Here is a 26,953-nt window from a genome sequence, read left to right on the forward strand (position 1 = left end):
AGTTCTCAGAATTCCGAGGAGGGGGGGGGGGAGAAGAAAAAAAAAAAGAGAGAGAGAGAGAGAAGGGGAGGAGGGAATGGAACTCTGCAACATTGTATTCAGGCCGAGCCCTGACGTCACGGGAGGGAAAGCGGCACGTGACCTCGCCGGAGAGGAACGTACCAACGGCGGCGGGGGTGTCCCGGACGCTTGGATCTCCGCGCGGACCCCGGACCCGGCCTCGGGAGGGGTCTTTCCCACTCGCTCGTCGCCTGAGGTCTCCGTCAGGAGCCGGGAAGAGGCTCCGGGGAGCCTCCGGGCGGGCTAGACGGGCTCTTAGGGCGCCCCGCCACCCCCGCGCCCTCCCCGGGCCGCCCGGCGTGGTACGTCCCCCAGCTCAAATTCCGAGAATTGAGCGGTGTTGATTCTTAGAACTGGGGTTCTTAGAAGTGGTGATGCAAGGAGTTTCTAGGAAAGCGCGCCGACCAGGTGATTCGCTCTCGCGCTCCGCTTCGCACTGCGACGGGCGGCCGACCAGCCGGGCGCGCTGGAGGAGGAGGGGGGGGGGAGAATGCTTGCGCCGCCGCTTAGGATGCGCGCGGGGAAAGGAGGGAGAGAAGGGTGGCGGCAGCAAGCAGCAGCAGCAGCAGCAGCAGCAGGAGGGCTTGCTGCGCGCTGCCTTCCTTCCTTCCCCGGGGCTGCCTTCCTTCTTTCCCCGGGGCTGCCTTCCGCTGCCCCAGCCGGCAGATCCTGGCTGCCTGCTGCCTTGCTCGCTCCAGTCACCTCTGTCCCCCGGCCGGGATTGCCTTCCAAGCCGACCTCCTACCCCCCCACCCCCGCCCTTGCTTCCCTCCTGGAGCCGCCTTGCCCGAGCCTTCCGCCTCCCCCCCCCCCGGCGCGGCAGGTGGAAGGCAGGCAGGAGCAAGGAAGGCAGCCCCGGCCGTGTCTCTCCGGCTCAGCGGGCGGCCGGGCAGGGAGGGAGGGAGGGAGGGAGGCAGGCAGGGAACGAGAGGCCGGCCGGACCTGGAGCTGGGTCTGGGTCCAGGTCTGGGTCTTTGGAGGGGTTTACCTGGTCGGCTTGTCAATTCCACCTTGTGTCAATTGCGTCGCGTCATTTCGGCCTCGCTGCTCGCCTGGCTGGGCAGCTGCTTTTGGGGGGGGGGGGAGGCGGCGGAGCATCGCAGCCTGGCTGCCCCCGGAGCTCCCGGGACGGGCAATTGGGGTGTGTGTGTGTGTGTGTGTGTGTGTTTGTGTGGGGGGGTCCCCAGCCGGGCTGGCACAGAGACCCGAGCGGGCATTATTATTATTATTATTTTGAATAATTGTTTTGCACGGGGGGGGGGTGGGGAAAATTGATGGATTGCAAAGCGCCGCGGCTTGCAAAGCTGGCGGGGATCCGCGGCAGCGCATCTCCCGCCCGGCCGCGGCCCTTCTCGCAGCCGGGCAGGCCCGTCCGGGCCGCGGCGAGCCGGGCGCCTCTCGCCTGGCCGAGCGGCGTCTTTTCCGGCCGCCTTGTCGCCCAGGCACCTGCCCGCGGCCCTCGGCTCGCCCGCCCGCCCAGTTGGGAGAGGCGCCGGGGCGGGGAAGCCGACTCGACTGCCTCCTCCGGGCCGGGGCTCGCCTACTCGGTCCGGGCCTCGGCTCGCCTCCTCCGGGGTTGCGGAGCCGCGACCCGCCCGAAGAAGCGCTACGGCCGGGGGGGAGGAATTTTTTTTTTTAAATTTTTTTTGGGATGGGTGGATTAAATTGTATAAACCGTATAAAAATGTAATCTCGCTGGGGTTTTTTTGGGGGGGGGGGGAGGTTGCACAATTGCTGCCCGTTTGCGCGCATTTGGGAGCGGAACCAGCAAGCAAGGCGGGCGAGACGGGAAAGGTTTAGAATGCGCAAACGGGCAGCGGGGTATTCGAGGGCCCTTGCAGTTGTTGGCGAAGGTTTCCCTAGTTCGTGTGAATCAGCCCGAGACTAAATCCGCGTGTCTTGTATACGCCGGTTTCTCCCCCAAGTGTTTCTGGATGAGCGGTTGCGTTCACACGACGCTGGGTTTGATGCCTGGAGGATTCCCCCTTTGCACGGTCCGCGTCAGCGACCCAGCCGAGCGGGGATGACGCGGCCAAGGGTAAAGCCGGCTGCTGACCCTGGCCCGCGAGACCCTGAAGTCTGAAAGGAGCCGGTGTAGCAGGGTCGTGTGAACGCAGCCGCTTCTCAAAAGAAGCCCGGTCGGCGGGCCGGCCGTTGACCCAAGAAAATGTACACAGAGGGAGGACCCGGGCCGAACTTCCCGGGGGCCGTGGGTCGCGTTCCCACGTCTCTGCCCGCTGCGAGTCCATATTAAGAAGAAAGAGCCGGCGGGAGCCGGGGTTTCGAAGCGGACAACCGGGTTAAGCGGCCACTGCGGCGGGCGCCGGGGAGCGTCCTGGAGGACAGAACCCTGGCGCTCGCTGCAGGCTCTCGAATCAGTCCTGGATCCCGCTTAAACATGGTTAACTGGGCCGAACCAGGGTTTGCGCTCGGGGGCTAGACGTTGAAACGATGCACAGATTTGCGCAACACGCGTCTTTCCGAGGCAAGGTGTCCCGAAGCGCTTCGGATACGCAGATATGCTCGCTGCCTTTCTGTATCTGAACAAGTGGCCGAACGGCCGCGTTCACACGACCCTCTTAGTCGTAGTGGGGGGGGGGGAGAGGAAATCCTCGCTCGGCTTCTAGGGCTGTCTGAATGCGACCAAAGAGGGTGAGAAGGGCTAGGAGCAACTCCCGCGGCGACCGTTTTTGCAAGCCCTCGGTGTACGGGAGGGTTGCGCGTCTGTCCTGGAGAGGCCAAGCGGGTTCCACGAGCACGGGGGTGTTTGGGTTCACACACACACACCCAAAATGGGAAGCCAAAAGAGAAGTTCCTGACTCGGGAGGATGGGGGGAATCCCCGGGAAAGCGCGATTTCCCAACCGGGCGCTGCTCCCACTTCCCAACGAACGTGGGAAAGCGCCTTTTTAGCGGTGCACCAAGCCAGCCCGTCCGCAATTGGGGAGGATGCTCTCCGCCCCCGGCTTCATCCAGTTGGGGGGGGGGGTGTCTGAGTCATTCAGGCGGAAAAGGGACAGGAGAGGAATGGATCCACTTTCTCCGCCGGTTGAAAAGTCGCCTGTCTGAATGCTCTACACGTGAAATGTAAGGGACGGGGGGGGGGTCAGTCTCAAGACTCCTGCAAACATTGGGGGGGCAGGCGGGGGGGCAAGCGGGAGTTGTGCAAACTCGGCAGGCTTTGTGCGCGGAGCAACGCTGCCCTCTGGTGGCCGGGTGTGGAAAAGCAGCTCTCGGGGCCCTTTCGATTTTAAATGCTTTTTAGGCGTAGAGGTGAAATTCGGGTTTTTGCTTTTTTGGGCCCCATTTCCTCCGCCCCTCCCCATAATCTCCCCCCTCTCCACCCCCAGGTGACCCCAGGAAAGGGATGCCAGCTGTGGAGCATGGGCCATTAATAAAAAAAAAGCAAAAAAAAACCTTCAGAGATCCTTTAATTGCAAAATGTTGCGATGATGTTTATTTGATTTATCGCTCATTTATTACATTTATGTCCTGCCCATCTAACTTTCCCAAGAAATTCTGGACTAGCATCGTGCCGATTTTGTCCTCTTCTCAATCCCTTCTTGATAGGCACAGGGGCTTCGGTTTCTCTGCGGTCTGCCCCCCCCCCTCAAATTACAGGGATTCCTCTACTTACAAACCTGGAATTTTTGTCATGTCATGACGGTCGTAAATCGAGACACCCCTGATGTTATGCTTCTTATTTTGGCAACTCGTAAAGCAACTCGGTGTAATCCTTGGGGGATTTTCTTTTGCTGGAAAGGACTGGAAACTTGCAAAAATCCACCATGAATCGTGGACTCTTGAACGCAGAACCCTGCAACCGGTGGAACATATAAAAGGGAACTGGTTGCCAAGCAGTGAAAATTCAGTCATATGGTTGTGTGTGTGTGTGTGTGTATGTGGGTGTGCAGCCGTCACAACTCTGGATCTAGGTCATAAGGACCCTTTGGGGAGGGGTGGAGGTTTTCTGTTGTAACTTTGCTAAGCAGCCGGATTGTTAAACAAGGAGTGCTTGTAAAACTCTTAGTTGGCTAGGGAAACTGAGGCTGGGACTAGGGAAACTGAGGCTGGGACCTAGCTCCAGGCAAAGGAGAGATTGAAGCATTGGCTTGCATTTTTAATGCCGGTTTATTCAAAGGACAAACTTGGTTTCAAGTCGGTCCATCGAGAAAGGTATACGAGATCTTTAAAAAAAAAAAATCCCCAAAATTCAGAATTTGTTAAATGAACCGGATCGGGGAGAAAGTGTTACTTTTGTTTAGTTCAGGATTAGCCTCGTTCAGGTGTTCCTTTTGTCTTTCCTCTTTCTCTCTTTCCATCTCTCTCTCTCTCTCTCTCTTTCTCGTGTGTTTTTCTCTCTCTCTCCTCTCTGTTTTTCTGTTTTCTTTCTCTTTCTCTCGTTCTTTTTTCTCTCATTCTTTCTCTCATTCTCTCTTTCTCACTGTTTTTCTCTTTCTCTGTTTCTCTGTTTCTATCTTTTTCTCGTTCTCTGTTTTTCTCTTTCTCGTTCTCTTTCTCTTGTTCTCTTTGTTTTTGTTTCTCTCTCTCTTTTTCTCTTTTTTTCTGTTTCTCTTTCCTTCTCTCTTCCTCTCATTCTCTCTGTTTTTCTCTGTTTCTCTTTCTCTGTTTCTCATTCTCTTTCTGTTTCTCTCATTCTCTCTCATTCTGTTTTTCTCTCTTTCTTTCTCTTGTTCTCTTTGTTTTTCTGTTTCTCTCTTTCTCTTTTGTTCTCTCTTTTTCTCTTTCTCTGTGTCTTTCTCTCTCTTTCTCTCTCTCTGTTTTATCTCTCTCTTTATTTCTCTCTCTCTCTCTCTCTCTCTCTCTCTCTCTCTCTCTCTCTCTCTCTCCATCAAATCGAAATTCAGTCCGTGTGTCCTTGTGCTGAGGCTTTTAAATTTTTAATCGTCATTCAGGTTTTCGTAGTCCATCCGAAGGCAGCCTAAAATACCGGCAGCCTTGCAACATCCCCAGAGTGGAAATTCATGAAATATTTAATCCGCCTGGCAGTGCAAAATTAGGCGAGGGTCATCCTTTTATATATTTATCTGCCTGTTCTTAAAAACCATATTTCTTTTTCAGAAATGCCAAGTCCTTTAAAAAAAAAAAAAGGACAATAAACTAGATTTTTTTTTTTTCTAAGCAGGGCAGGGCTTAATTGAGTCTGCATCCTTTTCTCCCTCACCACACAAACTGCTTTTTTCACAAGTTTATGCAAACAGCCCAAGGGAAAAACCCGTTGGCAGGATCCTTTGCAAGTCTAAATCGGAAACGAAAGGTCCCTGTCCGGTTAATTATCAGGTCCTGCAGGAACCGATGGATCTAAATTAGCCGAGGGAGCGATGAAGAGGGAAAAAAAAAAAATCACTTATTTAAGGCAGAAGGGAAAAAAAAAAAGTTAGGGAACTGATGCTCAAACCAGCAGAAAGGCTGACCTGTAATTCTTCTGTTAATTGATTATTAGATTTGCGGCCTGCTAATTTTGGACCTGGAAACAGCCGACAGGGAAAACAAGACATTAAAAATAACAAAATGCAAAGTAAAATCCAGAAATGGGATTTGGGGGCAGGGAGCCATAGATGTGGAAGGCGAGTTGGATATCGGACAGCTAGGACTTTCGTTGTGCAATCCCAAGGCACAAGAGTGAAAGTGTGCGTTCTAACACTGGAGGGTTTTGTCTGAAATGGTCTAGGGCAGTGTTTCTCAACCTTGACCATTTTAAGGCATGTGGACTTCAACTCCCAGAATTCCAGGCTGTGGAATTCTGGGAGTTGGTCCACATGCCTTAAAATGGTCAAGGTTGAGAAACACTGGTCTAGGGTCTCCTGCTTGAGCAAGGGGTTGGACTAGATGACCTCCAAGGACCCTTCCAACTCCTTCCTTCCTTCCTTCCTTCCTTCCTTCCTTCCTTCCTTCCTTCCTTCCTTCCTTCCTTCCTAGAAGAAGGCTTTTTAGAAGAGACAACCACTTGTCTGAAACGGCATAGGCTCTCCTGCTTGAGCAGGGGGTTGGACTAGATGACCTCCGAGGTCCCGTCCGGCTCTATTCCGGCTGAACCAGTTGAACAAAGGGCCCGGCACGTCTGATTCCAGGGGCAAACCACAATGCACAACAGCCAAAGGGGATGAGGTTTCTGATTTTCAAGAATTTTATGCAGGGTGCGATTTAACCCAGTTGCCGCTGCTTGGGTTAGTTCGGGAGAATCTCAGCCCTGGAGGTGAGGCTGACTTTCCTCCCGTTGGTGCTGTCACCAGAATTCGACTCCCAAAGCCGGGATTCGTTTGGCTGGATTGGGAGGAGCACCTCAACACTGGAGGTTAAACCATCTTTACGCTCCTTGGCTTCCAATGGAGGCCATGGCTTAATTCCTTCACGGAAGGAATCCGCATTTCCCAGAGTAGAATAGATGGGGTTACGCCAGGGGAGGACGCTGGTCAGGCCCCCATCCTGATCAGGAAGCTGGTTGCTGTTGGCACCATCTGTCCATCCATCCATCCATCCATCCATCCATCCCTGTCTGTCTCTATCTTTCTATCTCTCTCCATCCATCTCTATCTAATCTCTCTATCTTTCTATTTCTCTATTTCTCCATTTATCTCTGTCTCTATCTCTGCCTCTGTCTGTCTGTCTGTCTGTATCTATCTATCTATCTATCTATCCATCCATCCATCCATCCATCCATCTATCTATCTATCTATCTATCTATCTATCTATCTATCTACCTACCTACTATCCATCTGTCCATCCATCCATTCATTTCCATCCATTACATATCAATCCATCTGCCTGTCCATTCATCCATCCATCTCCATTGATCTATCATCTATCAGTCCGTCTATCTAGTTATTCATCCTTCTATATCTATCCATTTATCCATCTACATCTATTTATCCATTTCATCCGTCCGTCCATCTGCCTGTCCATCCGTCCGTCTATCTACCAATCTACCTACCTGCCTACCTGCCTACGTATCCATCTGTCAATCCATTCATCTCCATCCATTACATATCTATTCTTCTGTCTGTCAATCCATCCATCCATCTCCATCGATCTATTGTCTATCAGTCTGTCTGTCTAGCTATTCATCCTTCTATATCTATCCATCTATTGATCTACATCTATTTATCCATTTCATCCATCCATATCTATCTATCTATCTATCTATCTATCTATCCATCCATCCACCCACCCACCCACCCACCCACCCACCCACCCATATCTATCTATCTATCTATCTATCTATCTATCTATCTATCTATCTATCTATCTATCTATCTATCTATCTATCTATCTATCTATCTATCCTGGATAGATAGATAATAGATGGATAGCTATCTATCCATCTATCTATCTATCTATCTATCTATCTATCCACCCATCCATCCATCCATCCAATTTCTATAACCATCCATCTCAGATCAGTGATGGACAGCTCACAATTTAAAAAAAAACATACATTATTTATTCCTAAATTCCACTTCCAGGATGATAAAATCTGGGAGTTGAAGTTCACCCAAGTCAAGGTTGCAAAACTGTCCAATTCATCGCAAGCTTTTCTTCTTCATGGTTTTCCGCCAGTTCTGATTTATGCTCAAATCTGCTGATATTTCTAGGAGGGCTTTGAGCCGATCTGTGTGTAGGTGTGGTGAATTTTTCAACCCACAAGCGACAAGCTTTGGGAATTAAAAGCGCTTGGGTCTTTGATATCAAGAGACAAGCTTGGATTGCAATTCATGTGTGAATGTGCTAAAGCAGGGGTCTTCAAACGTGGCCCTTTTATGACTTGTGGACTTCAACTCCCAGAATTCCTCAGCCAGCGTGCTATGCTGGCTGAGGAATTCTGGGAGTTGAAGTCCACAAGTCATAAAAGGGCTACGTTTGAAGACCCCAGTGCTAAAGCTTTGTGGACCAACTCTGGAATGGATCCCATCCTGGCTGTGTTCACACAGCCCATTCAACCAGGTCAATGAAGGAACTAGCAGCTGCGCTGATTAGCATCAATAGCGGTTAATTTTTTTGAGATGCAACCTCAACTGTTCGTGGCCCAGGGTCCTGGTTTAGAAATAAGTGAATGTAGCAGGCCAGATCTGAAATGTTTTTGAGCAAATTGTGGGTCTAGGATGAGCTGTGGCCAATGGAGGAGGGGTCTGGACACACAACGTTGCAAACCCTCTTTGGGGGGGTGGGCGCTTCCTGAGCAAAAGGGGCTGGGTGTTAGTTCTTTGCCTTGGCTTCTCTTGTGTTATTTTGAGACCCATTTAGTGACAATCGCCGTAGAGCATCAGCTACACTTGGCTGTCCACGTGCATGGATTACTGCAATGCGGTTAACGTGGGGCTGCCCTTGAAGACTGTTTGGAAGGTGACCTGGGTCTGGATGGAATGTGGTGGCCCAGAGGTCAGAGATGGGCTAAGTCATTCCTCATGGTGGGACACATTTGCTCCAGGAGTTGCACAGGTGACTAGCTGGGGAGCTGAAGTCCCCATATGCTGACTAGGGAATTCTGGGAGTTGAAATTATTCTCGCTGGCTGGGAAATGCTGGACGTTGAAGTCCATTCATCCTTGCTGTGGGATTCTGGGAGTTGAAGTCCACTCATATTTGCTGTGAGTTTTGGGGGAGTTGAAGTCTATTCTTGCTGGCTGAGGAATTCTGGGAGTTGAGGCCTACTTATGCTGGCTGAGGAATTCTGGGAGTTGAGGCCTAATCAGGCTTGCTGAGGAATTATGGGAGTTGAGGCCTACTTAGGCTTGCTGAGGAATTATGGGAGTTGAGGCCTACTTAGGCTTGCTGAGGAATTATGGGAGTTGAGGCCTACTTAGGCTTGCTGAGGAATTCTGGGAGTTGAGGCCTACTTAGGCTTGCTGAGGAATTCTGGGAGTTGAAGTCTATTCTTCCTGGCTGGAGGATTCTGGGAGTTGAGGCCTACTCGTTCTGGCTGAGGAATTATGGGAGTTGAGGCCTACTTAGGCTTGCTGAGGAATTATGGGAGTTGAGGCCTACTTAGGCTTGCTGAGGAATTATGGGAGTTGAAGTCTATTCTTCCTGGCTGGAGGATTCTGGGAGTTGAGGCCTACTCGTGCTGGCTGAGGAATTATGGGAGTTGAGGCCTAATCAGGCTTGCTGAGGAATTCTGGGAGTTGAAGTCTATTCTTCCTGGCTGGAGGATTCTGGGAGTTGGTCCATTCATGCTAGTTGAGGAATTCTGGGAGTTGAAGTCCACTCATGCTGGCTGGGGATTTCTGGGAGTTGAAGTCCACCTATCTTAAAATGGCTGAGCTTGAGAAACCTGGGCCTACAAGACATCCCTTCAGATCCTTCCAGAAAAGTTTTCTATGCCCCTTAATATTTCAAAAGCGACACCCACTCATCTCCTCCCCTCTCTCTTATTTTAGCCCCCCAGACCGAAGGAATCTGCTAGCACCTTTTATGACTCACAGAGTTTATTCCAGAGCATGCATCATTGCATCATAGTGAGCTACAGTGGAATAACAACAGCAACAACAACAACAATAATAATAGTTATTGTTATTATTTCTGCTGGGATCGGAGAAATCAGCTGCGGTCAGCCTCGTTCCAATATTCTCTCAACAAGGAGTGCGATTAACCGGTGGAACGGCTTGCCACCAGAAGTTGTGGGTGCTCCATCACTGGAGGTTGAACAACCATGTGTCTGAAATGGTATAGGGTGGCCTGGCTGAGCAGGGGGGTCGGACTAGATGACCTCCCAGGTCCCTTCCAGCTCTATTCTGATGGAATGGCGTTTGGGTTCGTTTTACGACCTGTCTTGCCGCAGTTGTCCCCTGCGGTTGTTAAGTTAATAACCCGGTCGTTATGGGAATCTGGCTTCCCCATGGACTTCGCTCGTCCGAAGGTCGCAAAAGGGGATCACGTGACCCCGGGAGACGCCGCAACCGTCATAAATCAGTTGCCCAGCGTCCGAATGCTGATAGGTGACCTTGGGGATACTGCAGTGGTCGTAAGTGTGAAAACGGTCCTAAGTCACTTTTTTCAATGCCGTTGTAACTTGGAAACAGTCACTAAACCAACGCTTATGAGTCCGGGACTAGCTGTAATGGAAAAGTGGGGTTCAGTGACCCCCTAAGGCACCTGTAAGACAGGGGTCTTCAAACCTGGCCATTTTGAGACTTGTGGACTTCAACTCCCAGAATTCCTCAGCCTCGGTGGGACCAGAGATGGTCCCAGCGAAGGGATAAGGGAGGGAAATCAAATCAGTTTAGATCAGTGGTTCTCAACCTTTTTAATGCCGCGACCCCCAACCGGTCGTAAGTCGAGGACTACTCAACCGGTCGTAAGTCGAGGACTACTCAACTGGTGCAGCACCGTTTGCAGAAGGGGACTTTTGGCGGGCTCAGCAGGGCAGAGACAGCCTGGACAATTCTTATTGGCTTTTGAAAGCCAATAGAATTAGACTCTATTAAAATGGCCATTTGAGAGGAAGATTTTTCTTGAGTGACACTTGTTCAAGAGCCATTGACAAAGATCCATCTTTGGTGATCATCTCCATAATGAAGTGACATTTGATCAAGAGCCATTGACAAAGATCCATTGCTGGTGATCATCTCCATAATCAGCATGGGGAGCTATTGACCTCAGCAATTTTCAGACGCGTGGACTGCAATTCCCAGGATTCCCCAGCCAGCATGGACCTCCCTGAGAATTCTGGGAGTTTAAAAACCTCATTTGGGTGACTCCCAAAGTTGAGAAGTTAGACATTCATGGAGTATCTCAGAGTTGTCCAATCTGAGCCGGTATTACAATTAAAGAAAGTTGACCTGGGTCATTGTTAAATTAACCTGGATAATCAGCAGTTTGAATATGTATTCTTAATAATAATAATAATAATAATAATAATAATAATAGCTGCAGCAGCAGCAGCAGCGACCTGGTGATGTCTACCAATTGAAATAGGGAGCTGGTGGCAGCAACTAGCTAATTAAAAAGCTAGGGCAGATCAGATCTGGTTAATCTTTGGATGGGGCACCACCGGGTGATCAACTAAATTGGGAAATTTGAAAAAATCCATACAAAGACATACTATTTCCACGTTATTCTGTTTCCATCAAGTCCTCAGATGCCGAGTTAAACCTAAGGGAGCCTTTATTTTCATTTGGTGGGCATCTGATCACCGTTTCCTTAAATAGGCAGCACAGATAATTTAATTTATATAGTCATTTATACAGCAGCGCCCTCTTGTGGGCTGAAACATCATTGCAGTCCACCAGAGAGCACCTCACACCTTGTGGATGAATTTAAAAAGTTGGGTGGAACAGAATAGAACAGAACAGAATAGAATATACAAAAAGAATATCAAAATAGAACTAAAAATAGAATAGAATAGAATAGAATAGAATAGAATAGAATAGAATAGAATAGAATAGAATAGGATAGAATAGGATAGAATAGAATAGAATAGAAGCTGAAAGGGACCTTGGAGGTCTTCTAGCCCAGCCCCCTGCTCAATCAGGAGAACCTATTAATTAATTAATTGAAGACAAAAAGGACACGGTCTTGAGTTCAAAAAGCACAGGGCAAAGCAACAATTTTTTGGGTTGGGAAGTTGGCTAAGAAAGGCAGGACAAGAAGCAACGGATGGAAACTCATCAAGGAGAGAAGCAACCTGGAACTAAGGAGAAACTTCCTGGCAGCGAGAACAATTAACCAGTGGAACAACCTGCCTCCAGAAGCGGTGAATGCTCCAACACTGGAAGAGACGGGATGGCCATTTGTCTGAAATGGTGTAGGGTTTCCTGCCAGAGCAGGGGGTTGGACTAGATGACCTCCAAGGTCCCTTCCAACTTTATTTATTTATTTATTTATTTATTATTATTATTATTATTATTATTATTATTATTATCTGATTCATGTAATGACCGCGTGGCGCCCTTGATAGTGACGGCTTGGGGATGTGATGCTGCTTTCTCCAAAGTTTTGAGTGAGGCCTTAACCTGGTTAATTTCTGACCATTGTTTTTTTCTTCTTCTTCTCTTTTTCCCTGCTTTTTTTTTTTTTTTTTTAAATTCGCCCAGGTCCGAAAGCGTCGTTGGGATTGTGAGTGGAAGCCTGAGGGATGTGCTTGAAATTCCATGCTGTGCCAGTCACGTCGCCCAGCGTCCCCTGCAGAATATTTCATTAGACGCAGCCGGGAACCGTATCCAGGTGGGCACAGGAGGGCACGGACTAAACTCTCTTTCCCCCTTACAGACAGTCCTCAACTTACAAGCATTCATTTAGTGACCGTTTCAGATTACAACGACCCTGGAAAAAAAGGGACTTAGGATCGTTTTTCACATTTACGACCATTGCTGAATCCTCGTGGTCACATGATCAATATTCAGACACTTGGCCACTGACTCGTATTTAGAATAGAATAGAAGGGAAGGGAAGAGAATAAAGAGAAGAGAAGAGAAAAAAGAAGAGAAGAGGAGAATAAAGAATAGAATTGAATAAAATAAACTAGAATAGAATAGAAAATAGAACAGAACAGAATAGAATAGAAATAAAGAATAGAATAGAAATACAGAATAGAATACAGAATAGATTATAGAATATAGAATAGAATATAGAATAGAATAGAATAGAATATGTATTGAGAATAGAATAAAGAATAGAGTAGGGTAGAATAGAATAGAATAGAATAGAATAGAATAGAATAGAATAGAATAGAATAGAATAGAATATAGAATATAGAACAGAATAGAAATACAGAATACAATACATAATAGAATATAGAATAGAATAGAATAGAATATGTATTGAGAATAGAATAAAGAATAGAGTAGGGTAGAATAGAATAGAATAGAATAGAATAGAATATAGAACAGAATAGAAATACAGAATACAATACATAATAGAATATAGAGTAGAATAGAATAGAATATATTGTCAATTGTGTAACTCACAACAAAATTAAGTAAATATCTTCCCCCCCTTCTTGCTCACCCCCTTCTACCTGCCCCTCCCCAGAACACAACCAAGATGGCCTCCCCAGCCGACAGCTGCATCCAGTTCACCCGGCACGCCAGCGACGTTCTGCTCAACCTCAACCGCCTTCGGAGCCGGGATATCCTTACTGACGTGGTCATTATCGTGAGCCGGGAGCAATTCCGGGCGCACAAAACGGTGCTGATGGCCTGCAGGTGAGAGATGCCGATATGCCCCAAAGTTTTCACTGTGGCACGTTGCGGCCACGTTGCAGCCACATCACAGCCACGTTGCAGGCACATCGTGGCCACATCGCGGCCACATCATGGCCACCTTGCAGCCACCCAAACAGCCTTGCAGAATACTGGAAGACTGCTATCATGTCCCCCCCTATTTCTCCTTTTCTCTAGACTGGCCATACCCAAATCCCGCAGCCGTTCTTCGTCTGTTTTAGTCTCCGGGCCTTTGATCGTCTCCGTTGCTCTTCTCTGCACCTTTTTCCAAAGTCTCCACGCCTTTTTTTTTGCAACGTCTTGACCAGAATTATCCCTTTCCTTCCCCGCAGCGGCCTTTTCTATAGCATCTTCACCGACCAGCTGAAGTGCAACCTGTCGGTCCTGAATTTAGATCCAGAGATCAGCCCGGAAGGATTTGGGATCCTGCTGGATTTTATGTACACGTCTCGCCTCAATTTGCGGGAGAGCAACATCCTGGCGGTGATGGCCACCGCTCTCTACCTGCAGATGGAGCATGTGGTGGACACATGCCGGAGGCTCCTGAACTCCAGGTGAGAGACAGGGTGGTTTTATAGCGCGAGGTGGGATTTGAACGCGGTACCCCTGCCTTCCCAGAGGCAGTAGCTTTCTACCCCTAAAAAGAGACGTGTTTTCTTCGTCCACCTCTGAGAAAAAGAGGTGGTAGGATGAATTCCTAGGAAACCTAAGGCATCGTGTCTCAACTTTTGGCCATATTAAGAGGCGTGGACTTCAATTCCCAGAATTCCCCAGCCGGTGGGGAATTCTGGGAGTTGACGTCCACACCTCTCCAAGGTGGCCAAGATTGAGCAACACTGGCCTAAGGGGAATTCTGGGTGTTAGAAAGTGCTGGGAGCCTACTTGGGATCCCACAGCTGCCGACGGAGAGGGCAAAATATCCCATCCGAGCATTAAACTGAGTTTAACTCAGTTTAGCTTTGGGAGAGCACCCAACTTCAATCAGGTGCTGCCCTCTGCTGGGCGTTTGCTGAATGTTTTTAACTAAGGGGGGGGTCCAAATACAGTACAGATAATCCTCAACTTACAATAGTTCATTTAGTGACCGTTCAAAGTTACAACGGCGCTGAAAAAAGTGACTTACGACCGTTTTTCATACTTACAACCTTTGCGCCGTCCCCACGGTCACGTGATCAAAATTCAGACACTTGGCAACTGACTCGTATTTACGACGGTCGCAGTGTCCCGGGGTCACGGGATCCCCTTTTGCGACCGTCTGACAAGCAATGTCAGTGGGGGACGCCAGATTCTCTTAATGACTGGGTTACTAGCTTAACAACGGCAGTGATTCACTTAACAACCGTGGCAGAAAAGGCCGTAGAACAGGGCAAAACTCACGTAACAACCATCACGCTCAGCAGCGGAAATTTGGGGGGGCTCAATTGTGGACGTAAGTCCGGGACTACCTGTGTCGTAACGTCATTTTTCTTCTGTCTTCAGTGAAATGGAAATGGTCTCAGCTGCCAAAAGTTCCCGGGAAGATTTCTTAGCTAACCAGATGCTCAGCCAACCCAACATGATGGCTTACAGGAGCCGGGATATCTCGGAAAGCACCTTACCACTTCGGAACGGTTCCGTTTGCGACGGGCGAGCCTTCATGCCCAGTTTGTACAGCAGCATGTCCGGATCCCCCATCTCCTACACTAGCTACAACCCCGTGCCCATCGGCGGATACCTGTACTCGGATGAAGAACTACGAGACGCACGGATGCCCATCTCGGAGGCTTCAAAAGGGCACCCTTTTTCGAGAGAGAGCGCGGCACCGTGCAACGTGCAACGGACCAACGCCACCGAGTTTACCAGAGCGGTGGCTAATATCTCCCCCGCCCTCTGCCACCCCGCCGTCTACTCCCCAAAGGAAGAAGCGGCTGAGGAGAACAAAACTGAAGTCCGTTACGGTGCCACGACGGGCCCTGATCCTGCACCCTCCCTGGCTGCCAACAACGCCTACTTTGCGTGCAGCAAAACGAGCAAGGTGGAGGAGAGGTCCACTCCCGAAGCCAAGAGGACCCCGTGCTTCGAGCCCACCAACGCACCCTTGAACCGCAAAGTGGTGACCAGCCCTCAGAGCCCCCAGAAGTCGGACTGCCAACCGAATTCGCCGACCGAGTCCAGCAGCAGTAAGAACGCCTGCATCGGTCCGAGCGCGACGTCGGCTAAGAGTCCTACGGACCCCAAGGCGTGCAACTGGAAAAAGTACAAGTTTATCGTGCTCAACTCGCTCAACCAGAATGCCAAGGAGGACGGCCCCGAACACACCGAGGCTGGGACCCTCTCCCCACGGCAGTACGGGCCCTCCTTGGCATGTCAGCAATCTCTGGAACCCGAGAACATGGATGCGCAGTCCCCAACCAAGCTCAACATCAGCGGGGAAGACTCAACCATCCCACAAGCGAGCCGCCTAAACAACATTCTTAACAGGTACGGGGCAGAGGGCCTCTTCCTTCTTCGATCCGCAGCGGGTGTGTGTGTTGGTGTTCATGTATGTGTAGATTTGGATTCACTAGTGGGGTCTCATCCGAATTTCTCGCCAGGTCTGATCTTCCTGGCCCCTGGGGTGCTAAAATGTATTTTGAGTTAGGGCAACGTTTTGCGACTTTAGCAAGGTGGAAGATGTGTGGACTTCAGCTCCCAGAAGTCCCCAGCCAGCCACCGTTTTTAGAAGGTGAAGTCCTCATGTCTTCGAGTTGCTGAGGCCGAGACAGGCTGAATCAATTTAATTCAGCCATCTCTTCCCAACCCTGTGTCCGCCAGAAGTGCTTTTCTTGAGTGTCAATGTAATCTACACACTGTTAAACTCTTGTGACTTTTAACTGGGCGAAACAGTGGGTCATAACGCAACTGTTGTTGAAGCCAGGTAGCTCAAATGGACTAGCTTACGCAGCATTTAAAATCTGGGACCCACAACTTCAAGGGGATGAAATTTGGGGGAGGTATTGTTGCTTTAGTTCCATGACAATTTCCCAGGCATTCTAGCAATCCCTTGCTTCTTTTACCAATAACCATTTGCAGGCAGGAAATGGGAGGGAAGAAAAAGAGGGAGGGAGGGAAGATGAATGGAGGGAGGGAGGGAGGGAGGGAGGAAGGAAGGAAGGAAGGAAGGAAGGAAGGAAGGAAGGAAGGAAGGAAGATTTTCTATGCACCGCTGGTTCCCCAAAGAAAACTTAATGGGGAAGCCAGCAGGAAGTCAAAAGTCACTCCTATCCCCACCGTTTTTTTTTTTTTTTTTTTTTTTTTTGCCCACCTTTGTTATTTTGTTTCTCTGTTTAGGTTAAGGAAATATTTCTGAAACAATTACCCAAAAGGCACAGGCTATCTATTTATTTACCTAATAAATCATCCTTAACTTTCACGTACATGTACTCATCACCTTAACGATTTGGTTAAATTCATTTTAGCTATGGGTAAATCATGAAAAAAAAAGTCTTCCAGCTTTTGGGAGCTGTACGAATTTCGGTGTGGCTGGGGTGTTGAGATGGCAGGCCACAACTTCCTCCATTATGCTGCGCTTGTAATTCACACAACACCCTAGTCCCCAGGTCAGCTAGGGAAGAAATGCCCATATTCATAGGAGATCCGAAGTGAGTTTTACCATTGTGTGTGCGTGGATTTAGGAGTTGTGTGAACTCGCCTTGCTTACTGGGTTTAGGGTTCAACTGTACAACGCTGTTCCTAGTAAGTGGTTAATTTGGGGTGCATGTTAATTTGGGGTGCGCATAGGCTGAGCAGAGTCCCTGCATTGCTTGCCATTGGCCAGCCTATTAAAACCGGCAACCTGTTGTTAAATCTATACTTCAGGAGTTTGATTAACAGGGATACAAACCTTGGTGAGTTGGAACAGGACAAATGTTGGTTTGTACATCTGGGTTTATAGTGTAGCTCATTTGCGGAACCCCTTTATCTTCTTAAAAAAGGTTGAGGAACCCAAAGAGTTTGGCTAGTCAAGCAGGGTTTCTCAACCTTGACAATTTTAAGGCATGTGGACTTCAACTCCCAGAATTCCACAGCCAGCAATGCTGGCTGTGCAATTCTGGGAGTTGAAGTCCACATGCCTTAAAATTGTCAAGGTTAAGAAACACTGGGCTATTGTGTATTGCATCTATCGATACTCACTGCGCTAGAAATTACGTGTGGTCTTTTTTACTTACGACAATTTATTTATGGACTGTTCAAAGTTACAACACCACTGAAAAAATGGCTTAGGATGGTTTCTCACACTTATGACCGTTGCAGCATCCCCACGGTCCTGTGATCAAAATTCAGATGCTTGGCAACTGACACTTATTTATGACGGTCGCATTGTCCTGGGATCATATGATGATGACCTTTTGACAAGCCAGATTCACTTAACAACTGCGTTACTCACTTAACAACTACAGTGATTCATTTAACAATTGTGGCAAGACAGGTTGTAAAATGGGGCAAAATTCAATAACTCGCTTAGCCATAGAAATTTTGGGCTTTGTTGTGGTCATAGGTCGAGGATTACACCGAGAAATTTTAAAATATTTACGTATTTGACTTCATGGACTGCCTGAAGAGACTTGAGGACCCTTTGTGGTTGCCAAATTGTGTAACTTAAAGAAGCTCCATTTTCGCCAAATGCGATAGCCGAGTCGAGTATTATCTGAGTAACAAACCGTGGTTTAGCTCAGCCCCTGAAGAATCAAAGGGCAATTTCCCGCCACTGGATGTTAGTCTTAACCCAGTTTCTTGCTCCGTAGGTCACTTGATGGTTCTCCTCGGAGCAGTGAGGACCAGTCCCCGTTGTATCTGCATTCGTCCAAGTGCAGCTCCTGCAGTTCTCGGTCCCCGCAGCATTCGGACATGTGCCTTCATACTCCCGGATCCAACTTTGGAGAAGAAATGGGGGAAACCCAATCGGAATATTCAGATTCCAGTTGTGGTAAGTTTCCGTTACTTTTTTGGGGGTGATCGTCATGTTGGTTAAAAGGATGGCTTGATTCCGCTTAAAGATAGACTCTGCTTGAGTGGGGAGGCTCATCTTTTGCAGACGGGGTCAGTTTAATACAGGTAATCCTCGAATTATGGCCATTGCTTAGAGACAAAGTTCCAACGGCACTGACAAAAGTGACTTAGGACTGGACCTCGTGCTTATGACAAGGCCTCGCACTTACGACCCTTGCGTCATCTGCACGGTCACGTGAACGAAATTCATAAGCTTGGCACTATGAATGTATTGATGACAGTTGCTCCATCCCGGGTTGACGTGATCGCCATTTGCGACCATTCCAGCCGGCTTCCGACAGTCAGAGGCAAGGGGGAAGCCAGATTCACTTAATGACTTTCACAATTTCAGTGATTCACTTAACCACCGTGGCATAAAAGTTCATAAAATGGCACGCAGCTCATATTTATGATGGTTCTGGGGTCATGGGATCCTCTTTTACAACCTTCTGAAGACTGCAGTGATTCACTTAACAATCCTGGCAGAAAAGGGGGCAAAATTCATTTAACAACCGTCTTGCTTAGCAACGGAAATTTTGATCGTAAGTCGAGGACTACCTGTATGTAAAATTAGGTTCAGAAATGTTACCCTTTTCGTATTTCCCCCGTTTCTGATTTTGCTGTAGCTTGAAGCATAATTATTAGATGCCGTATTATATTAGATAATATTATATCCCAACATTCATTTGGGGGCTGAAGGCTGCTCCGCCCTTCTGTTGGATCACAAGGTGCTGTACAAACATTTCCTGCATTCTCACAACGCGCCTAACCGGGTTTGTGAACGGGCCATCCACGGGTTGGAGGCGCCCCCCTCGGGGCACCCCAAACAAACCAGGATTGACCAAGATCGATCTCATGTCTCCGGTGGGAATCTCGACGAGGGCTAATCCTGGCTTGTTTTTTGACGGCGAGGGAGGCGAGGGTCAACCCCGTGGTTGGTTCTGAGGGTGGCCCAGCGTGGCGCGGTTCCACGCGATTCTCACCCGCGTCCCCTCTTCCTCTCCGACAGAAACCCGGTCTTTTTTCTGCAAAGAATGCCAGTGCCCATTCTCGGAAGAGGCCGCGTACAAGAAACACTCCCTGCAGACGCACAGTGACAAACCCTACAAGTGTGACCGTTGTCAGGCCTCGTTTCGCTACAAGGGGAACCTAGCCAGTCACAAAACCGTCCACACAGGTATAGCCTCACCTGGGGGACACGTAATTGCAGCTCTCCGGAGTGCCATCGATCGCAGAGTGTGGTTTGAACTGGCCCAATCCACCGGGGATGGGCCAGGCAGCAGAGCCATGGCAAAAGAAGGGTCATTTGCAAGTAGTCCTCGACTTAACGACCATTCGTTTAGTGACCGCTCAGAGTTGGGACGGCGCTAAAAAGCGATTTAGGGACAGTCCTCACACTTACGACCATTTGTTTAGCGACCAAAGTTGTGACGGCACCGAAAAAGAGTGACTTAGGAGCAGTCCTCATACTTACGACCATTCATTTAGTGACTCTTCAAAGTTGTGATGGCGCTAAAAAAAGTGATTTTGGGACAGTCCTCACACTTACGACCATTTGTTTAGCAACCAAAGTTGTGACGGCACCGAAAAAGAGTGACTTAGGAGCAGTCCTCATACTTACGACCATTCGTTTTGTGACCGTTCAAAGTTGTGATGGTGCTAAAAAAGTGATTTAGGGCCAGTCCTCACACTTACAATTATGTCATGAAAATGGATCAGGCCACAGGATGACTTGCTTTACAACCACCCCAACTTAACGATGGCGAACTCTGGCCCCAATCGTCGTCGTAAGTCGAGGACTCCTGTAGGTGGTGTCAGGAAGCTTCAGACGAATGTGAGAAAGCTCCCTGCAGCAGGCACTCCAGTAACAAGCGCAGGTAGTTCTCTACTTACGACCACGATTGGGCCCAACATTTCCGTCATTACGCGAGATGGTTGGTAAGTGAGTTTTGCCCCATTTTACAACCTTTCCGGCCACCGTTGTTAAGTGAATCACTGCTGCTACATGGTTAAGTGAATCTGGCTCTTCCCCCATTGAAGGTCGCAAAAGGGGATCACATGATCTGGAGACGCTGCGACCGTCATAAATACGAGTCAGTTGCCAAGCGTCCGAATTTGGATCACGTGACCCCCTCGGGGATGCTGCAATGGCCGTAAGTGTGAAAAACAGTGATAACTCACTTCTTTTCAATGCCATTGTGAAGGTCACTAAACGGATCGTTGTAAGTTGAGGACTACACAGTTGTGGCTTGCAAATTGCACTCCTTCAGTCCATGTGATGTGTGTGTGTGTGTGTGTGTGTGTGTTCCACTCATGCCAGAAAGGGACGGAGTTTGCATCGGCTCCTGGGAATTGAGGGAGGGGTCTTTCCATAGCCCCATGTCAGGGGATTCTGGGAAATTTCATTTTCTTCCTTGGAAAACAGCCTGGAGCATATGACCTTTTGGGGGGGGAGGGGGGAGCTGAGTTGTGTGTTTTGTAGAGCACTCTGTGATCTGTGCCCCCCCCCTCCCCGAGACCCTCAAATGTTGGGTTGAAAAGAACAAAATTGAGTCGCAAATGACCCTGTTGAAACATTGGCAACACGGCTGGGGGGTGGGGGAGGGAAACAATTTGCACCTGTAGGACTTCAACTCCCAGCAGCCTCAGCGAGAGAAGCCTTTGGAATTCTGGGAGTTGAAGTCCACAAGTCTTAAAGGGGGCCAAGTTTGTGGACCTCTGGCCTAAACTTTTTAAAAGGTGTTATGAAAAGGGAATGTCACGTTGGCGAGCAGCTCGGCAACCTTACGAGGGTTGGGCTTCAACTCCCAGAATTCTCCAGCCTGGTTGAGGAATTCTGGGAGTTGAAGTCCACCCCTCTTAAAGTTGTCGAGAAACACGGATGTAGAGATTCAGACGTTGAGCAAGACCTCTGATTCAAAGCCGAGTTGTCTGTTTGTGTACAAATAACTTTGAGGCGCTAAGCATCTGCCCTTTGGTTGGTCAAAACAGGCGAGAAGCCCTACCGTTGCGGCATCTGCGGGGCGCAGTTCAACCGTCCGGCCAACCTCAAGACTCATACGCGGATCCACTCTGGGGAGAAGCCGTATAAATGTGAAACGTGCGGAGCTCGCTTCGTACAGGTGGGTGTCTGTGGGGGCCGAAGGGGGGGGGGTCCACGGTTGCCCCTCCACCCTCTGGAGATGCAGTAGGAGCCGCGGAGGCCTCCCCAGGCCAAAGAAGTCAAGATGGCGGCCGCAGTGGTGCGATGGAAGCTGGGCCTTTTTAAATGTAGAGGGCTGCGCTGTTGGGATGACACTTCCCTAGGAGCCATCTTGACTTTTTTGCCCAGCCTTGGCTAGCAAATGCCAGAGAGCCAAGGAAGGAAATTGTCAAACAGTTTGAGAATGAGTGGGATGTGAGCAAGATAATAGATGAATAGATAGATGATATAGATAGACAGGAAGATAGATGATGATGATGATGATGATGATGATGATGATGAAAGGGACCTTGGAGGTCATCTAGTCCAACCCCCTGCTCAGGTAGGAAACCCTATACTATAGAGAGCTAGCTAGATTATAGCTAGCTAGATGATAGATAGATGATAGACAGACAGATATGGATGGATGGATGGTTGGATGGACGAACGAACAGACAGTCATGGATAGATAGATAGATAGATAGATAGATAGATAGATAGATAGATAATAGATACAGATTGATTGATTGATTGATTGATTGATGAATGATAGATACAGATAGATAGATGATAGATAGATGACAGATAGATAGATAGATAGATAGATAGATAGATAGATAGATAGATAAGTAGGTAGATAGATAGACAGATATTGATAGATGATAGATACAGATAGATAGATGATAGATAGATGACAGATGATAGATAGATGATAGATAGATAGATAGATAGATAGATAGATAGATAGATAGATAGATAGATAGATGATAGGTATAGATAGATGATAGATAGGCAGGTAGGTAGGTAGATAGATAGATAGATAGAAAGATAGATAGATAGATAGATAGATAGATAGATAGATAGATAGATAGATGATAGGTACAGATAGATAGATGATAGATGACAGATGATAGATAGATGATAGATAGATAGACAGATATAGATGAATGGATGGACGGACAGACAGACAGACAGACAGATAGATAGATGAAGAAAGGATAAAGTAAAATAACGCATTAAAAATAATAAATAAAAAAAATAATTACACTGAAAACAAAACCAAAAAAATCAACAGGCCGAATGGACCCCCGGGGTCTTTGTCGGCCATAAATTTCAATCGTTTTCTGAGGGCAAAAAAATCTGGACCCAGTGACGCCAGCCTTTTGCTCCCACCCATTAAAAGCCTGCAAAGTGGGTGAAATCAAAAAGTTTTTTTTTTTCCTTTCAACGAAGAGGACGGAGGGGGGGGGCAGAGAGAATCGGAGCCCCCTTTTTTCACGAGAGTTTGGAGGGGTGGGGAGAAATGGCCACGGGATGCGCCTCTGAGTCCGTCTGCCTTGCCTTTCCCAGGTGGCCCACCTCCGGGCGCACGTGCTCATCCACACCGGGGAGAAACCGTATCCGTGCGAAATATGTGGCACTCGTTTCCGACATCTCCAGACCCTCAAGAGCCACTTGCGAATCCACACTGGAGAGAAGCCCTACCATGTAAGCCAACATCCTTGTTTGCGGAGAGCGTTCGCGCGCGCGCACACACACACAAAAACCAACACCCTTCAGGTTTACAAACCTCCCTGGGCTGCCATCTTTCGTGGTTTCCCTGGGCAGCCATCTTGGAATGCCTTTACATATCCTAGATCAGAGGTCTTCAACCTTGGCTCTTTTATGACTTGTGGACTTCAACTCCCAGAATTCCTCAGCCAGGTATGCTGGCTGAGGAATTCTGGAAGTTGAAGTCCACATCTCTTAAAATGGCCGAGGTTGAGAAACACCAGTTTAGTTCTTTCTGAGTTAGCGTTATTTCCCCCTCACATTATGTCAGGGGTCTTCAAACTTGGCCCTTTTATGATTTGTGGTCTTCAACTCCCAGAATTCCTCAGCCAGCATGGGGGAACTATGGCCCCTTCATGACTCGTGGACTTCAACTCCCAGAATTCCTCATCCAGAATGGGAGAACTATGGCTCCTTCATGACGTCCGGACTTCAACTCCCAGAATTCCTCAGCCAGTGTGGGGGAACTATGGCCCCTTCATGGCTTCCGGACTTCAACTCCCAGAACTCCTCAGCCAGCGTGCCTGGCTGAGGAATTCTGGGAGCTGAAGTCCACAAGTCATAAAAGGGCCAATTTTGAAGACCCCTGTCCTAGATAATTTCTCTGGCATCATATACCAATGATAACATTTATTTTATAGACATTATCTTTAAGACTATAACCCAATATAAAGTGGTTTCCCTGGGCAGCCATCTTTCATGGTTTCCCTGGGCAGCCATCTTTCGTGGTTTCCCTGGGCAGCCGTCTTTCGTGGTTTCCCTGGACAGCCGTCTTTCGTGGTTTGTCTACCGGGCAGCCGACTTTTGTGGTTTGTCTACCGAGCAGAACACAAAGTCAAGATGGCATCTTGGCCTGTACAATGTGGCCGCCATCTTGATTTATTTTTTTTTTTACCCGCTCTGGGCCACGCCAGGTACATTAGTCCTCGGCTTACGACCGCAGCTGAGCCCAAAATTTCTGCTCCTCAGCGGGGACATTTCTTAAGTGAGTTTTGCCCCACTTTACGACCTTTCTCGCTGGGGTTGTTAAGTTAGTCACACGGTCGTTAAATGAATTCCCCAGTGACTTTGCTGGCCAGACGGTCGCAAAAGGGGATCACGTGACCCCGAGGGGCACTGCAACCGTCATAAATACGAATCGGTTGCCAAGTGTTTGAATTTTGATCCTGCGACCATGGAGATGCTGCAACGGTCGTTAAGTGTGAAAAACGGTCGTAAGTCACATTCTTCAGTGCCGTTGTACCATTTTGAACGGTCGCTAAATGAATGTTTGTAAGTTGAGGACTACCTGCGAAGAAAACCGATTTTTAATTTTTTTTCCCCCAAGCATTCGCCTTTTGTTTCTTGCTCTCCGTTGCTAAAACAACATAACCACTTCAATTGCCTCTTTTTCCCCTCCAGTGTGAAAAGTGCAACCTGCACTTCCGACACAAGAGCCAACTCCGCTTGCACCTCCGGCAGAAGCACGGCGCCATCACGAACACCAAGGTGCAGTACCGCCTCTCTCCTGTCGACGCGCCCCCGGAACTCTCCAAGGCGTGCTGAGGACTAGTGGCATAAAACGGCGGATGAAGCCAAAAGAGGCTCCTTCCGGGGGAAAAAGCGGGCGGGGTTGTCCAAAGGATGCTTCGATCACTTTAGGAAAAAACGAAACAAACAAACAAAAAACAAAAAATACCCCACGTGTCGTCGTTCTTGCTGTTTGTGTTGTTGTCGTCGTCGTTACACATCCGAGTGCCTCTAGAAGCCCGGAGCGAAAGACAGATGGGGTGCAAAACAGGGACACAGTTTACGTTCCGTTTACACCGGTCGGTTCTGTTCCCCGGTTTGTGTAAACTTCACAGTTGGACTACTTGTATGTGCACTTTGTGTGGCATGTGTGCGCGGTGCGTGTGTGTGCAAGCGGAAGAGAGGATCAACGACCTTTCTTACAACGTCTGTGGGGGGGGGGAACTGTCGAAAACCCGTCCCCCCCTCCCCGCAGGCAGAAATTGAATGTACATCGTTTTTACGAGAGCGAAGTGTAGATCTTTTTATGCAAAGTTGTTTGTGTGTGTGTGTTTCACAACAGAGAAAGAGATTGTATAACGGATACGAAAGGGGAGGGGGGGGCTTTAAACTTTTTAACCAAAGGTGAAGGAAATTATGGCGGAATTGTAAATAGATGAAGATATATGAAATATATATACATATATGTGTGTATGTATATATATAAATATATATATATAAATAAATGACACACACACACATATATGTAAAATGCATTTATATATATGTGTGTGTGTGCCTTTAAAAGATATTATATATACATATATATATATATGTATATGTATAAATGCATTGAAGTCTCTATGTTTAGTCTCTGCAGGCAGAGGCTGAAGAGAGGCACCATTGCAAAAAAAAAAAAAAAAGGAGCACTTAACAAGATATTTTAAAACAAAACAAACAAACAAAAAAATTTCTGCATCCGTCTTGGTGAGCAAATATTTTGTCTAAGAGCCTTGAGTGTGTATTTGTATTTTTTTGCAAGTGAAGGTTTACAATTTACAAAAAACAAAAAGCGTGTATTAAAATAAACGAAAACTAAAGCTGCAGAAGGAATTTAAAATAATATAAAGTGTATTTTTTTTCCAGTCTGTATATATATATATAAATATAAATATAAATATATGTATAATGTTTGTTGGGGGAAATATTATTTTTTTGGTTTTTTTCACAGTGCCTTTCGTTTCTTCGACAAAACTGAATCCCCGGCGGGCGGTGTGGTTTTAAGGATGATGAAAAGAGAGAGTGACCCCGGGCAAACTCCGGATAAAATAAAGCAAAGTCTGTTTTGTTCTCTCTTTTTTTCTTTTTTTTCTTTTTTTTTTTTTTTAAGAAAAAAAGGAAATACGATAATTTGGCCTCATTTTATACACTTGTGTTACAATCAGTCCTATCTCGGTGACAGGGTTTTTGGGCTACATCAAACTGCATTAATGCATTCTGTAAAATAGAGCTGTACAAATCCAGGAAAAAAATGAATAAAACAGCAGAACCAGGAGCCAAAATTGTGTGTGAACTCGTTCTTTAAGCCCCCCACCCCAAAATCAATTCATCTAAATGCAAACATTGTGCCACAATCTGGAAAAAAAAATCCTGTTTTTTGTTTTTTTTTTTTTTAGACCAAGGCTCCAAAACTTAGCAAGCTTTAAGACTTGTGGACTTCAACTCCCAGAATCCCTCAGCCACTCTCCAAACTTGGCAAATTTTAAGACTTGGGGACTTCAACTCCCAGAATCCCCCAGCCAGCATGGCTGGCTGGGGAATTCTGGGAGTTGAAGTCCACAAGTCTTAAACTTGTCAAGTTTGGAGACTGCTGCTTTACACTAAGAAATTTGGAATCGGACTGAAAAAGGACTGTCCTCACAGTTACAAAATCATTGCACCACTAATGCTGTTCTGTGATCACAATTCAGACACTTCTGGGACAGACATATATTTACATCCACCACCACCACCACCACCACCACCACCACCACCACCACCGTTTCCCAGGGTCATGTGATCACCATTTGCGACTTTCTCAGCTGGATTCTGACAAGCCAACTCAAAGGAGGAAGCTGGATATGTTTAGGCGGGACTAGAACTCACCGTCTCCTGGGGATTGGGCCAAAGTCACCCAGCCGGCTTTCATGCCTAAGGAGGGACTAGAACTCACCGTCTCCTGGGGATTGGCCCAAAGTCACTCAGACAGCTTTCATACCTAAGGCGGGACTAGAACTCCCTGTCTCCTGATGATTGGCCCAAAGTCACCCAGCCGGCTTTCATGCCTTAGGCGGGACTAGAACTCACCGTCCGCTGGTGATTGGCCCAAAGTCACCCAGCCGGCTTCCATGGCTAAGGCGGGACTAGAACTCACCGTCTCCTGGTGATTGGCCCAAAGTCACCCAGCCGGCTTTCATGGCGAAGGCGGGACTAGAACTCACCCTCTCCTGG

General features: G+C 47.9%; 1 protein-coding gene across 5 annotated transcripts; it reads left to right on the forward strand.

Moving 5' to 3' along the window:
- The first annotated feature begins 374 nt into the window (after positions 1-374).
- Positions 375-26,025, forward strand: BCL6 (BCL6 transcription repressor). 5 transcript variants are annotated; one of them, XM_039318486.1, is made up of 11 exons: positions 8,640-8,664; positions 12,109-12,238; positions 13,046-13,218; positions 13,569-13,790; positions 14,716-15,696; positions 18,000-18,181; positions 19,253-19,420; positions 21,235-21,365; positions 22,775-22,912; positions 24,377-24,463; positions 25,695-26,025. In XM_039318486.1, the coding sequence occupies exons 3-11, from the start codon at positions 13,058-13,060 to the stop codon at positions 25,719-25,721; spliced, it is 2,097 nt and encodes a 698-aa protein (XP_039174420.1). In that variant the 5' UTR covers positions 8,640-8,664; positions 12,109-12,238; positions 13,046-13,057; the 3' UTR covers positions 25,722-26,025. The 5 variants fall into 5 exon arrangements, with proteins under 5 accessions (XP_039174422.1, XP_039174423.1, XP_039174420.1 ...); XM_039318488.1 differs by lacking the exon at positions 8,640-8,664 and adding an exon at positions 375-468 and having other exon boundaries at positions 24,377-26,025; XM_039318489.1 differs by lacking the exon at positions 8,640-8,664 and adding an exon at positions 7,906-8,516 and having other exon boundaries at positions 24,377-26,025.
- The last annotated feature ends 928 nt before the right edge of the window (positions 26,026-26,953 follow it).

The sequence above is a fragment of the Crotalus tigris genome, unplaced genomic scaffold (assembly GCF_016545835.1).
Source record: "Crotalus tigris isolate CLP2741 ecotype Arizona unplaced genomic scaffold, ASM1654583v1 scf7180000021401.42387113347:515327, whole genome shotgun sequence".
NCBI lineage: Eukaryota > Metazoa > Chordata > Lepidosauria > Squamata > Viperidae > Crotalus > Crotalus tigris.